Below are 14,803 nucleotides of genomic sequence, written 5' to 3'. Positions count from 1 at the left end.
TCTCTCTCTCTCTCTCTCTCTCTCTCTCTCTCTCTCTCTCTCTCTCTGTGTGTGTGTGTGTGTGTGTGTGTGTTTGTATTCGTTGAATTTCGGATAAGCATTAGAGAATGCGATGATTGGTTGTTTATTGGCCTCATAAAATGTCTATTAGTGGTGACAACTTTACAGAAGCACCTTGGTAATAACATTTGTTGTCATATTGAAAATCCATTTCCTAATGACGATAATAAAGCCATATATTATTCAAAGCGCTTGATCTCCGCCATTTGATTAAATCGATGTAAGCATTTCCCTCATAATAGGTGATATCCATTGCAACGCGTTTGTACACACGTTTCTTGTTATTGTGTGGTCGTTTAAAATGTACATTCGCCAAATTTCAATGAGTAATCATAGTCACTTAACATCCGCTCACCCAAAACAGCAAGCAACCAAACGAAAAGCGAAAATAGAAAGCAAATAGATGGGAAATTGATGTGTTGGTTAATCATTCAGTATTTCTCTAATCTGGTTAAATATTTCAATTCTAATTGATTTAGTTATTTTGCCGTGTGTAATCACCGCATTCCATGGCATTGCATTGCATTGCACTAAATTCAATAGAATGTTGATTTAATTCACGCATAATGTTCAGTGCTCAGAAGAGTCGTTTACCTTCTTCTCCTCGCTCTTGGTCTTATCGTCACATTCATTGCCTCTACAATCCGAAAGAGAGAGAGAGAGAGAGAGAGAGAGAGAGAGAGAGAGAGAAAGAGAGAGAGAGAGAGAGAGAGAGAGAGAGAACGGCCAAGCTCTCATACTGACACAAATGAGTGACATTCTGAATGGGAGATTAACAAAGGCGCGTCGAGAATAATAGTTGTAATTGTAATATTCCAACGACACCAAAACAACAAAAATAGCTGTGAGCATACAGCAGCACAAAGTGGGCTCTGTCTCATATTCAACGGACCATTCGCAATGCGTGCTCGACTCAACGAGACATCAAGGCATATTTTTTTCTTCTTCTTCTGTATTTCTTTCTACGGTGGCTCGTCGAAGAGAAAGAAAGACGAGAGCATGATACATCATCCAACGCATGCGTTTTTATTTGTACCAGTTTCGATGCTATGGCCACATTTAATCCTACAAACTACTGCTTTTGAAGTTTGGTTCCTTTTCTACAAACGCTCTCTTTTGTTCTCTACGCTTTATCTAGCCATTTCGTGTCAAAGTTCCGCAGTTTGTGTTATTTGTGTTTCTATTTTTTTTCCTACATATCGTTCTATTCGCCCGCTTCCATTCTGTTGAGAAATTTAATCTAAACAAAGCCACTGTACCGTTAACGTAACAGACTATGAGTTTAGACATCATAAAGCCGTACAAATATTCCAACATCTCTCAAAATACTCCCGGTAAATTCACATATATTTTTTTTATCATTATTTATGGATACATGTCAAAGGCAACGGCTTCGGTGAGACCATTTGCAACCAGTTGCAAACGGTTTCTGAACGCGACGAAAATATAAACAGACACAAACGAAATCGTTTGGAATCGTCTTGGAAAAATGGGGAAAAAACTGTCATATTTTAGCCGGACATCATAAAAATGAAGCGAATGATTTGTTGCACATTCTATTCAAATGATGTGTGAAAGTGAATTGGCTTCATTCACAGAAGTAAAAGTCGTTGTGGATGAATGAATTTGCTGGCTAAATTTGTGTGAATTAATTTATTTACCTCGATAACGAGGCCTTTTTATTGATCATTAGACATATTACAATACCGCAAATCGCGCAATAAATAATTTCATTGTTAAAAGTGGTTGCGTGTTCCAAAAAGAAGAAGAAGAGCACCAAGATTCTTCAACTTTTGAATCATTTGTGTTTTCTTCATATGTTCTTACTCTGCGAGGAAGAGAGCAAGTGAACGAGTGAGCGACTGAATGCATTTGCTTGGTCTCGGTCTTGGTATACATTTTCGTTAAATGAATTCATTTACATCGGAGTGGAGTGCGCTCGCCACTGTGCACCGTTCATTTGTAGGAAGAAGAAAGACGAGCGAGAGAAAGAGCCAATGAAATGCCTTCATCTATATCACGCTAAATATATTTCGAATGTATAATGCACCTCTCTTCTCTTTTTGTTGCATACGAAACGAATGCGTATGCAATTCAAAATCTATTAAGTAAATCTCAAGTGACACTTAGTTAACCAATTCAATATATACACGTTCGTTCTTTCTTCCTTTCTTTCTTATTGTGTGTATCTGCTCACTCTTGAATCCATATGCCGCCATCATTCGTACACTCGCACTCTCATCATTGTAATGTCTTTTGTCTATGGCCATAAACCTCATATTATGAGTTACAAGCAAACATTTCACTATTTTATTAACTTGAACGAAAAAAAATACTGTCTAAGAAAATGAAGATGACGACGATGACGAGGGGAAAAAAAGTAACAAATCGCTAAAGAATTTTATGGCATGTTTTGTTTTCTATGCAGCATTGTTTACTTAAGCGGAACCACTGAGTTATGAATGTGTGTGTGTGTGTTCAGGACGTTGTTCGGTTGATTCATATAACCGCCAACTGATGGTTCCATATATACGTATATGTTCATGTGATGGGAGAAAGCGGAAAAAATCAAATAAACTAATCACACGGATCATAGCCTGTACTCGCGCTTCGTTTGTTCTATGTGATATTATGGCTGTGGCCTCCATAAGGCTGCTACGGTTTCAGGTTGCATTCGATTTTAACATCGAATTTCAACGCTCATTTGAACGTTAATCATACAATCATATTAGCATATTTTATTGACAATGAGCGCGTCGACCGCAAATAATCCGTCAAGTTATCGATCGCGTTGTTGTGTGAACGACGATCAGAGCGAGCGCAAAATCAACATTATCATTATCATCGTCGTCGTCGTCTTCGTTCATCGATGTTGAGCATTGAGGTATGACCGCGTATCTTGTGGCTTCGCTAATTAGAAATCGCATCATGATAGAAAATTGCTTAAATTCCCACGTATTTAGCGAACGATTGGCATCGATTTAATTGGACAATATTTCATATTAATTTGATATTCATTTTAAAGCTATACTTTTTCCTTTGCTCGATTAATTCACTGTATACCAATATGAAATGAAATGCTCACCGCCTATAGAGTTCTCTTCAATCAATTTCACGTGATTTGGTGATAGTTTCGTTTCGACAGTAGTACAGTTATTTCTGTGTGTTCCTAACGAGTGAATTCCGCACGATGACGGCGATAAGAGCGACCAAATGATTTGAAGACAAATCACTTCACAATTAAATATTTGCTCAACCAACTTGAATGGTCAATGGGTATGTCACGAATTTCATGACGGTTTTAATGACGTTTGATTGACAATTTTCGGTGTGCTTGAGATATATTGCAATCAACAAAGGCTTTATTCAATTAATTAATATCAATTTTCGGACATTCAGTGATTGAGAGACGGCATAGCTGGTCACCGAATTGAACAAATGTCCAATGTGATATTGTTTTGTATTCAGAGAGATGTTGATTTTCTATCATAGCATTAATGGAATGATTAATGTCGTTGGCGATCCCATTTCAGCGGAATCGAAAGCAAATCCAAGTGAGTTTTCTGCTTTTACGGCAATTCACTTTGGTCTGTTTTAACCAAATGCATGCGCATCATAGTGAAAAATCGATATTTTAATCTATAGTAATCGAAGTAGGAGGAAGGTAAAAGTGACAATAAAAACATGATAAAGAATGGTGGTGCGAAACGAAATGGACAAAAAATCACCAAAACGCCGATCGATTTTCATTGCAAAGTGATCTCTTGCACGCTCAACACAATTTAATCGGATATCCATTTGCATATCATAGACTCTGCTCTTCTTTTCTTTTTGCAAAAGCCGCCCAAACACCACTTTCTATTGGACGGAGCATTTTTTTATGTCTTTTTCGATGGTTCTTTCTCGCTTTCGTTGCACCCATATACCTTGGCTGGTTTTATCTGTTTGGATATAAATTACTGGCAGATTGTCTTCGTGTTTTTGTGTTATTTGTCCGCTTCAAGCGCATTTCCATTCGCCATTCGCATTCGCACGGTATGCGCCCAATGTTGGCTAACGCGCGTATAGTCGTAAATGGTATGGTGTTGTGAACAAACGAATTTTATGATGTGATAGCATATTCACATCGAGAAATGGATGTGATGTGGCGATGCCAAATAGCCCGACGTACAAAATGGATAACGTATATGTATACGGGACATCAAAACCGTTGTTACTTCGAAACGTGCAATTAAAATTATAGCCAAAGTCGTAAATGGTCTGGTTTTTAATAGATTCAATTTGTATTAGACAATAATTCTAAAATTTAAAAAAAAAAATCTTCATGGATTATAACGGTTAAAAATGGAACGAAATGCTCTATAATATAGTTTTTTTTTTCTTCTGCTTTTTTATTTGCTTTATAAGTATAATATATTTGCAAGTCGCGACCAAGCCATCAAATGGTCAAAGTCGAGCGAAAGGTACGCTGTATGCAAAACATAAAAAAATGAGAAGAAGAAAAAGGAAAAAGCCACAAATTGATTGAATTGATTCCGAGATGGTCACACGATTATGCGTTGATCGAATTTATGCTCTCACAAATATGCGTGTCCAAATACGGAAATACAAGTAGAATATTTGAATTAAATAGACGAAAGCACAAATCGGTGTGCACGATCTTAATTTGGCGAAATAGTGTCATTCAGTGAGTGTTGATGCTCTCTCGGATATTGATTTGGTCCGTTTTGGCTTTTTCAAACACTTTCACGAAGTATTAAATTAAATACTTCAATGCCATTCGTAAATAGTGAGCGCGTGAGCGCACTCGCACACGTACTTGGATTGGGTTTCAACCACCATTTTATCGTTGCCTGACATTACTAAGCATTTTTCTTCAGTTCATATTTTCCCTACTATATGCCTTACATTGGTTATGTTTCTCTGTGCTTTTTTTCTGCTGTGATTCATTTAATTCGTTCGAACACATTCGATATTTTACGACCGATACAATCTGCTCACAACTAGTTACCGGCTATCAAAATCACACTAAATCAAATTGAATGGTCGTATTATCGTTGGACTTCAATGACAGGCTAATCCTCTGATCGAGATAGTTCTTTTGCGCCGCGCACGATGTTTGCAATGGACGTAAACATGTTTCCATTTTCGTCTGCGTATGTGCGCGATCGCGAGTGCGCATTCATCGTTCAATTGTCATTAAGTGTGTTTATGAGTATGATCTTTTCACTTTTCACACAACGCGCGTGCGCGCCTGCGCTCGCACACACGATTTCATGCTGAAAACGAGGAAGAAGAAAGTATTGAAACGAGAAAAAGAAGGTAAAAAATACCAGAAGAATGTTTCGAATTGTGTTCGGTGTCGGATCGCATTAAATCGCGATCTAGAATGACAAGTATGTTCAGTCTGGACGTCAATCGAATTTTACACGATGTGACATTTTGTAAATTTTGTTTTCTTCTTCTTCCTCTCCTTGCAATTTATGTGACATAAAAATTCAATTAAGAGTAAACTTTCTTCTCTTTTCACTGCAAAAGATTTCTCTATTTTCGATGCGCAAATTTTTTTCGCGTGCGTGAGTGCGTGTGCGCGCGACCAACATTTCAGCTGCTGAGGTGGCCATAGAGTCATTTTTACAAATGGCCAATGAAACGTGATGTATTGCAGCCAAGACTTGGGAAAAGAACGACACGAGAATTTATTACTAAGTGAACATTCCACATGGGAATTTATTACATGAAAAATGGCCATTCGATAGAAAGCCCACCAGAAGAAAAGAAGAAGAAACAAAACGCGACACAACGAAATCTATAAACAACGATCGAGAGAGAAGGAAAAGTGAAAATGTGATTGAAATGCTAATAAATGAAAAGAGACCGAACAGTCAATGGGGTTACATAGTTGGTCATTTACGGACAAATTGATGCGATTTGGTTTAATGTGTTAAATTACAATAGTGTTAAAGGTCGATCAGATGAATTATTGAATGAAATTTATCGATGAATCAATGATTCGTTGACAATATGCTATGTTTAATTGAATCAAAGCACACATACATACACACTTGACTGAATTACAAGCGCGTGACTCAATTTACACTTCCTCTAAGGTGATTTTACTTAAATCGCTTGTTATTCAAATATTAAACTCAATTTTGAGCGCCAGTACACTTATCAAACGTCTGTAAACTCATAGGCAAAACCAAATTTAGCTGACACAAAACTAGTTCGGTGCATTAACGAAGAGTTTCGGTCACTAGTTAGCTGTGGCGGCTATAGATCAATGTGGCGTAGTTATTTCTATGGGGAATTTTTTTTTATTGCCATCAAATGATTCTAGTATTGACTGAATCAAACTGAAAATGAGGCCTCAAGCCGTGTGAATTGGTTCAACAATTGCGACAATTCGATAGTAATGAGATCCGATATAGTACCACAAGTTTGTAATTCATTGCAATTTGTAAGTGCAAACCAAGAATAGAAAGAAGAAAAAAAACACGCAAGCGGTAATAGCAAGCAAAAGTGTTGGCGCGAGCGCGCACGATCGCATACTCACAACAAATGATTTTGTTGTTCGTCGTATATTATCGCCTGTAATTACCAACAATAACAGCTAATCTGCATCGGACGACACGCGTAGAGCAACTTCACATGCAGTAGAAGAAGAAGAAGAAGATGGAAAATAACCATAGCACCGTTGAAAATGAAGACATTCGATTTCTTCTGAGGCCGGTGAATTTTTCAAGGTGAAATGTACATTGTGCATAAAAAGAAAGCACAATCTAATACAATTTCGATTTCTTGTTAACAACAAACGACTCAGTTGATAACGGGCCTAATGAAACGCATATGCCGCCACTCATAATTGTATGCTCTTGATGAGACAGAGAGAGAGAGAGAGAGAGAGAGAGAGAGAGAGAGAGAGAGATGTGTGTGCGCGATGAACCAGTTCTGTTCCATTCGATATACTTTTCCTGCGTTATATGTGATAAAATGTCAAATAAGCTATGTTTAAACTCATTATCTCACTTAACTTAACATTTCATTTCAATTTATATCGAATTTGTTTCCATTTGATTTTGCTGAAAGGCATCAGCAATTGTGCGCCGGTTTGTTTCATCAACGTGTGTGCACGGTGTTCATAGCATTCGCATAGTGTATCATTGTCGACGTCATCATCATAATCATCATGCACGGTGTGTGCTGTGTCGATACATTGTTAGGTGTTTCTATGTTGGTGCTTTCTTGGCCGCACATCGCATATGATTTGTATGCATTTTCATTTTCAAGCGTGATAATGTTGCACGTCGTATAAACGTCTTATAAATTAATTACATGTCTTGTGTGTTAAATTCTTTTTTGATTTATTGGCATGCGATTTGGCCGTGTGTCCGTTCGTCGAAAGGAGAAACCATGGGTTTCATTTAAAATATTGATGACAGAATAAGTTAGTGATTGGGAACAAGTGACAGTGGTTCGATGGGTTTAGGTTTTGGTTCGCCAGTGCCAATGTGTCGCTTTTGGCAAGAAAACCGAAACCGAAAAAGTATACGTACGAATAAAAAAAACAACATAAAAGAGCATGATGTGGAAAAACAAAATGACAAACCTATCGAAAGAACATACGTACACGTGCCATAAAACCAAAACGCTGAAAATGAACTCATTAAGCGCAAACGTTACGGCGTTCAGGTAGGTCGAATCATCAAGAAATCAACTATCCACTCGAGCTCTCATCTGATAAGTAAAAGATAATGCGAAACGGCACCAATTCACATCAGATATGTGTTTTTTTGCGCGCACCATGCGAGAGCACTCTTTTTATATGATTATTATTATTGCTATTATTATTTATTCATTTGCTCAGACTCTATCGCAATGTTAATGCTGATTGGGAACATGTTTACCAAAAAGGTTCAAATCTCGCTCTCTCGCAACAAATCTTGTATGCCGCACATATCATATATATGTATGTATGTGTACAATCGAACAGGAAAACAGCAAATACAATACGCACAACTTAGTAACAATCGAGAGAGAGAGAGAGAGAGAGAGAGAGAGAGAGAGAGAGAGAGAATAAAACAAATGAAATGATAAAAATGGAAAATAAAGCTGAAGATTGATTTTAGGTCACTTTCTTCTTACAGAAACTCTTGTAATTATGCAAATTGTAGACAGTCATGTTGCTTACAGTACAACGCGCCAATCGAATCGAATTGCGGTTGGTTTGTGCGTTGGTGCACACATATACACAATCTTCCATTCAACGTTTTCGCGAACACATTTCTTCTCTTTCCTCTTCTGCTTCGTCTTTTGTGTGTGTGTGTGTTTTTCTCTCTGAACCCGGTTTACATCTTGGTCTTGGATTGCAATGTGAATTTCTATGTTTTGGCGTTGAAATTGTGCGGAAAAACAATTCGACTGGAGGGCTTGATGACCGATTTGCAAGTGAGTCGGCTGGCTCCCAAGAATTGTATACATCAGCATCAATATTATTGCTGATAAAAAGAAAACATATGATGACTTCCGATTACCACACTTTTTGCTTATTGTGCTGTCAATGTTATTGATAATTTGCCTGATGGCCAACAGCAACAACAACAACAAAATCACATATAAACTTTTCTTCGGTCGATTGAATCGATGCGCGACCTATTCGATTTGCCGAACTCATAAATATATAAATGTATGCTAATGATATGCTGGAAATTCTTATATCTGGAATGGTTCCATTTGGCACAAACAAGAATGTCTCTACAGAAAATCCATTTGCCGTTTCTCTCTCTCTCTCTCCCTCTCTCTTTCTCTCTCTCTCTCTTTCTCTCCTTCTTTCTCTCGCTTTTTGTGTATTATTCGGAAATTCATAAGCATTTAAAATTCAATTTCTCTTTCTTTTGTGTTCGTTTCGCGCAACGATATATTGTCGGTCACACAGAATTTGCATCGCTCCAAATTCAGACACAGTCCGAGCCCAGACAACGTGATGCCAGCGATGGATCTCAGATAAATCAACGTAATTCGAAAGCCGTGACACCACCACCATCGAATTGCCCACGGACGTGCCCCGTATTGACATCACTTCAAGATCCACCAGTATGCGGTACGGATGGCTTGATTTACGCCAACTCATGTGAAATGAAGAAAAAGACCTGCATCCGAAATGGTGCTGCAAATGTTAAGGTAATTTTTGTATCAATTCTTTTTTTGTCTGTTGGCACGATTATTTATGTTAAGGTAATTTTTGTATCAATTCTTTTTTTGTCTGTTGGCACGATTATTTATGGAGAATTGACACTTAAATTGGTAATTCCAAGAAAATAACTAGCAATTTAACCAATTCAAGAGATATTAATTGACCGAAAGAAAATAAAAATGTATAACAGCGATTCTTTCAATCAATGTCACATTTTCGTACTCTTATTCGTGGCATTGAAACAATTTAAATTGCACCGACGAACAAAGAAAAACGTGCTATTTATCGATGCGTTCCTTCATAAATTTACCGGCTGAAAGACAAGCTTAAAATAAATGCATGTCGGTGATTTTATGAGCATGTCATTTTTATCTTTCTTATTTGGGGTTCGCCTGTCAAAACGAAAAAAAAAAAAATAAATAAATGGATGATGATAAGCAAATGAACGAGAAGGTGATTTTTCAATTTGCTCTTCGCCATCCAATTCTTTTTCGGGTCTAAATTCGTTCTCGTGTGTCCGTCCCTTTATATGATGAAGCTTCTTTTTTTCTTGCGTTTTTTTATAAATGAATTTATTTGCAGGAAGCAGTAAATGGTTGTGAACGTGCCACCGGATCGGCATGCATGCATCGTTGTCCAACCGATAAAGATCATGTTTGTGCCACAGACGGTCGAACGTATTTGAACAGGTAAGTGATTATTTGGTGTATTTGATTTGATAACTTCGCATTCATTTCATTTAAATGAACAGTTCCATTGATAAAATGAAAACGATGTATTTCTTTGGTTCTTGATTCGTTTGCTTTATTTTTCATTTATTTCCGGCCATTTGTTTTCATACATTTCATTATGGATTCCCATTTTTAGATGTATGCTTCGAGTGCAAGCATGTCGAGTGGGTTTGGCAGCTGTAGCATTAGCTCATGTTGGTCCTTGTGGCAATACGAGTGCAATTCGTGAATCTTGCCCGGTTGATTGTAACAGTGCACCCAAAGACGGTCCAACCTGTGGAAGCGATGGAAATGTGTACAATTCAACGTGCGAGATGAAATTGTTGACTTGTGGTCAGGGTGTCGTACGAACAAATCGCAAAAATTGCCAGAGCACAAGGATGTGCAGAGAGAGTTGCTGGCGAGTGGCTCGTCCGACTTGTGGAAGTGATGGCCGCATCTATGCATCTGCCTGTAAAATGCGGTCAACAAATTGTGGAAAGCACATTTTCGAAGTTCCAATGTCGTATTGTATGATGCAGGAGCAACGAACCGCAAACACTGCCGGCAACCAACCAATGGATTGTCCAACAGATTGTGCGAAAACCGTACAGCAACTCGTTTGCGGGAGCGATGGTAACATTTACAGTTCAATGTGCGAACTCAAAATGTTGAATTGTGGGTAAGTTGTTAGCAACAGTTCGGTCGAATTTGTCATACATTCCAAACTGACCATTATTAAACGAGAACTGACTCCCACCCTCCCTCTCTCTCCGTTTCTATTTACCCATTAGTACTCCAAAGAAGTCAATTCAATCGGTGCCGATGGAACGATGCAAATCACGATTGGCAAAGTGCAAAAAACTCGCTGCCTGCAGCAAAGAGCGTTACGCTGGCCTAGTCAAACCATCGAAAAATGATTATTTGTAATTTAAATTTAAAAAAAAAACAAATTTATAAAATTGTTTATTTTTATAAATTTTTTATCTTTAGGTGCGGAACTGATTCGAAAACTTATAAATCCGAATGCGATTTGGCCCAGGCCAACTGCTTGTAAGTAAATTATTTTTTATGTTTTTTTTTTCATCTTCATTTGTTTTTCTCTGCAAATTTACGTTCAATTTGTGTTTGTTTTTTGCAGGCGTAATGTTCAATTGGCTCACATTGGCGCTTGCACCAAGCTCAAGACCAATATTTTCCAATGCAATGAAAAATGCACGGATAGCGACAGTACGACCGGCCCAATTTGTGCTTCCGATGGAAATGTGTATCGAACACTGTGCGAAATGAAAGAGAAAACGTGTGGCAGTCGCGTTGTTCCCGTGTCGTTGAAAAATTGTGCAACGACTGCCTACTGCAATGCTGATTGCGATGCGGAAGCTGCATCATTTGTTTGTGGCTCCGATAATAAATTTTATCGAAGCGAATGCCATATGCGTAAAGAAAATTGCGGTAAACACATGTTCATCATACCGATGAAACGTTGTTTGGCCGCATTCACGTTCAAAGGATGCGCTCGTATGTGCCCACAGGACTTTGAACCCGTGTGCGGAACAGATTCGAAAACTTATTCAAATGAATGCTTTTTGAGCATAGAAAATTGCCGATCGCGAAATAATGTGCAATTAAAACACCACGGAACTTGCGGTCGACCCGAACAACCAGCACAAAACTATTTATACTAATTCATAGGCGCATATAAATAAATGTAAAAAAAACAACTTTTTTAACCGAATTTCGTTTTCACATTTTTATGTGTATTATTCAAGCTACAAAAAAAAATCATCACACATACAAACATTATCATAAATAATTAGCGAATATCCCCCTTACAGAAACAACAACAAACAAACAAATAAGTTTAAAAAGATATACGACAAAATTCTTAGTGATCTGACGTCTGCAATAAATTTTTTTCTTTACAACAGAATTCAAAGCAACCGAAAATCAATAAAAAAAAAATAAAAGCAAAAAAAAACGTAACTTTGTTCACACATCGACTGATTGATTGATAAATTGGCTCAAACATATCGAAAACTAGGAATTTTTGTACAAAATACTTTTGTATTGAATCTAGATATTATATATATATTTAAAGCTAAATTAATGAGAAAAAAAAACATTATTATCAAGTTATCATAATATTTATTGACATTTATTATACAATTTTTCTCTCTTAGTTCTTCACTTTGAAACTTTGATAACAGCAACAACAACAATGACGACGACGACGATTTTTGGTTAATACTCATTTCAGTCTAAAATAAGTGCTATAAGGAAAAATATTGTTCTTGATACTATATTCCAACGTTAATCTGTTTATGTATTATGTAATCGTTTCCTTTTAATACGAAATAAAAATACGTGGAAAAATTGAAATTCACGAATACTCGAACTTGATATTAGCCGTTTTATTTCGATGCAGCGAACGCAACCCTTTCGAAATGCATAGGATAAGCAAATCATTTTTGAAATTGATTTCCCTCAAAGTGAGTTCTACACAACCATCATCTCAGAGTCATCTGTAGAGCGATAAGTAAGCTTTGACATTTTATGTTTGAAAAGTTCACAAGATACTTATGCTAAATCGGTTGGAAATTCCAAAGGAAAACAATCTTGATTTTCAATGGGTTCCTATTATCGTATTCGTCCACCCATTTTTCCCCTTCATAATTTGTGCCTGACTGGCTGAATATAAGTTAACCCTTTGACGACCAAAGCTGAACGGCTTGGAATTTTGCAATTCTGATAGCAGATTCGTGCTCAGCGACCCCAAAAACCTTAGTAAAAGTGTTATCAAAAATTAATTTTTTCAACTGAAAATATGAAAAAAATGATGGACCATTGGTCGGTAACGGTAACTACCTTTGTATGGAAGAAAATATGTCTCCCATAAGAACTACGTGTAAAATCTTTTTCGTTTTTAAGATGTTCAGAATTGTTTGGAACCGAAAATGGTTTGAATTGTGCTTTGTTGTGCCCATTTAATCACGAATTTGATGATATTTTTGTAAATTTTGGTTTTTGAAAATTCGCGAATAATGGTCAAAATACAGGCAAACCAGTGGTAATTAGTTACCTTTACCGACCAATGGGACACATATGTCCCATCGCGCCAAAAGCAATAAAAATTTAAAAAAATATTTTTTTGGAGAAAAGTCGATTATTTTTAGAAAGTAACGGACATTCCGAACAACATTTCAAATTTTCAGCTTTAAAAGTTGCACCGTTCAAATTATATAGGGTTTGGCGCAACTTGAAAAAAAAGTCAAGATTTTTTGACTTTGGAGTGTTCTATTTGAGCACAGTGATGATAAATATCCAATATTATGGTACTTTCTGGTAGCTACATTCATTCTCTTTTAATAGAAACCAATTTTATCGAAATCGGTTTAAAAATGTGAAAATTATTGACGAAAAACAAAATGGGACATATGTGTCCCAAAGGTCGTCAAAGGGTTAATACGATGGATAAAAATGGTGTTTTTTAAACCACCAAACTCTGTTCAAAGTTGTGTAGACTAAAAGCCGTTCGTATATATTAACTTCAAGTCTAAACTTTCTGAACAAAACTATTGCAAACACATCGAATACCGTGTGAAAAAATAGTAAGTGAGCAGTCAGTTAACTGATTTGGGACAAAAATGACTTACTTTGATTGACATTTCAGTACAACGCGTAGTGTCAGTCTATCATAGTTAACTGAATTCATTTGAAGTTACAAGTCAATCTAAGTTGCTTCATTTGGGACCAAGTGATTTTCTTAGAACAAAAACATAAATTCAATCAACTGAAGTCAACTGAAGTTACAAGTCAATCTAGTCAGTCGGTCATTTTTTTTCACACGGGACATTCAATAAATAGATTCAACAAGAAAACACATATTCAGCGTATTTTTAATGAAAGAACATGAAAATAAACTAGTGACAATGTTGTTTTGGGTAAATAGATTTAATTTTTAAGTATTCTATTGATACTTATTGGTTAAGTATTGGCATATACTTTGATACATCACTGCTGAAACTGAAACGTCATTGCATGAACAAAGTAAAAGTGTAAACAATAATATGAGGTGCAGCAAAGACGAAAAGGTTAATCGAAGAGATGGAAAAACTATCGAATTCCACCAAGAATTGAACACATCGTCAACCTGCAATCTCAACGATTTGCCGCAACAAAAACTGCTATCATCACCACATCGCGCCGTCATCAGAATTTTGTTAAGTTCCAGCTTACCAACAAGACGATGATGGTTTGTAAATTTATTTTTGATATTTCAATGATGATGTTGATTAAAAGGACTTAATAACATAGGGCCAAGTACTTCAATGAACAACACAACACCAGCGAAAGAACGTCTCAAGAAATAGACGAAGAGCGATTTTGATAGCAGATTTGATTGATTGAGATTAGAAGTGGCAAATACAGTGACCATTGCCTACTTTGATATCACCACTGAAAAACGGTATCAAAGCTGCAGCTGAAAGTTTCGCTCAACATCCCGAAAGCAAAGACACCGCACGCTCGTTTAAATCGTTGAATCGACAATGAAAGAGCTAGGAAAGACAGTGAGGGAGGCAATGCAAGAAGCAACAAAGGTAACATTTACATCAGACGGCACTGGCACAATGAAGGTCACAAAAATGTGGCTCGATAAGTTTTATTCGACTGCTTCCGTGGGTAAAAATCCTGACACCAATAAGCATATGCTGGAATAAGGACGATGATAAACGATAAATCACCTAACGATTTCAAAAACAACTAAAATATGATAATCAAAGCTTAAACGTAAAATGTTCAAATTGACCAAAAAATAAATTCAAGTTTTATACATAAAAAT

At 36.8% G+C, this 14,803-nt stretch overlaps 1 protein-coding gene and 1 long non-coding RNA gene across 4 annotated transcripts in view; both read left to right on the top strand.

The window, feature by feature from the left end:
* Positions 1–12,363, top strand: part of LOC129574020 (agrin) — a 16,616-nt gene extending 4,253 nt beyond the window's left edge. For 2 of the 3 annotated variants that reach the window (XM_055455294.1, XM_055455295.1), the window contains exons 3-8: positions 8,996–9,240; positions 9,836–9,942; positions 10,121–10,645; positions 10,758–10,889; positions 10,957–11,016; positions 11,105–12,363. In XM_055455294.1, the coding sequence (XP_055311269.1) occupies positions 8,996–9,240; positions 9,836–9,942; positions 10,121–10,645; positions 10,758–10,889; positions 10,957–11,016; positions 11,105–11,648 (1,613 nt within the window). In that variant the 3' untranslated portion in view covers positions 11,649–12,363. The remainder of the gene's footprint in view (positions 1–8,995; positions 9,241–9,835; positions 9,943–10,120; positions 10,646–10,757; positions 10,890–10,956; positions 11,017–11,104) is intronic. The other variant, XM_055455296.1, reaches the window with a different exon arrangement.
* A 1,320-nt stretch (positions 12,364–13,683) lies between these two features.
* Positions 13,684–14,802, top strand: LOC129574018 (uncharacterized). Its single transcript, XR_008688654.1, has 2 exons — positions 13,684–14,215; positions 14,278–14,802. It is a non-coding gene; the product is annotated as an uncharacterized LOC129574018 (long non-coding RNA).
* The last annotated feature ends 1 nt before the right edge of the window (position 14,803 follows it).

Source organism: Sitodiplosis mosellana, unplaced genomic scaffold, assembly GCF_009176505.1.
Source record: "Sitodiplosis mosellana isolate CC-2019 unplaced genomic scaffold, AAFC_SMos_1.0 Smas_scaffold_6150, whole genome shotgun sequence".
NCBI lineage: Eukaryota > Metazoa > Arthropoda > Insecta > Diptera > Cecidomyiidae > Sitodiplosis > Sitodiplosis mosellana.
The sequence above is the reverse complement of the archived record's forward strand: the minus strand, read 5'-3'. Positions and strand labels throughout refer to the sequence as shown.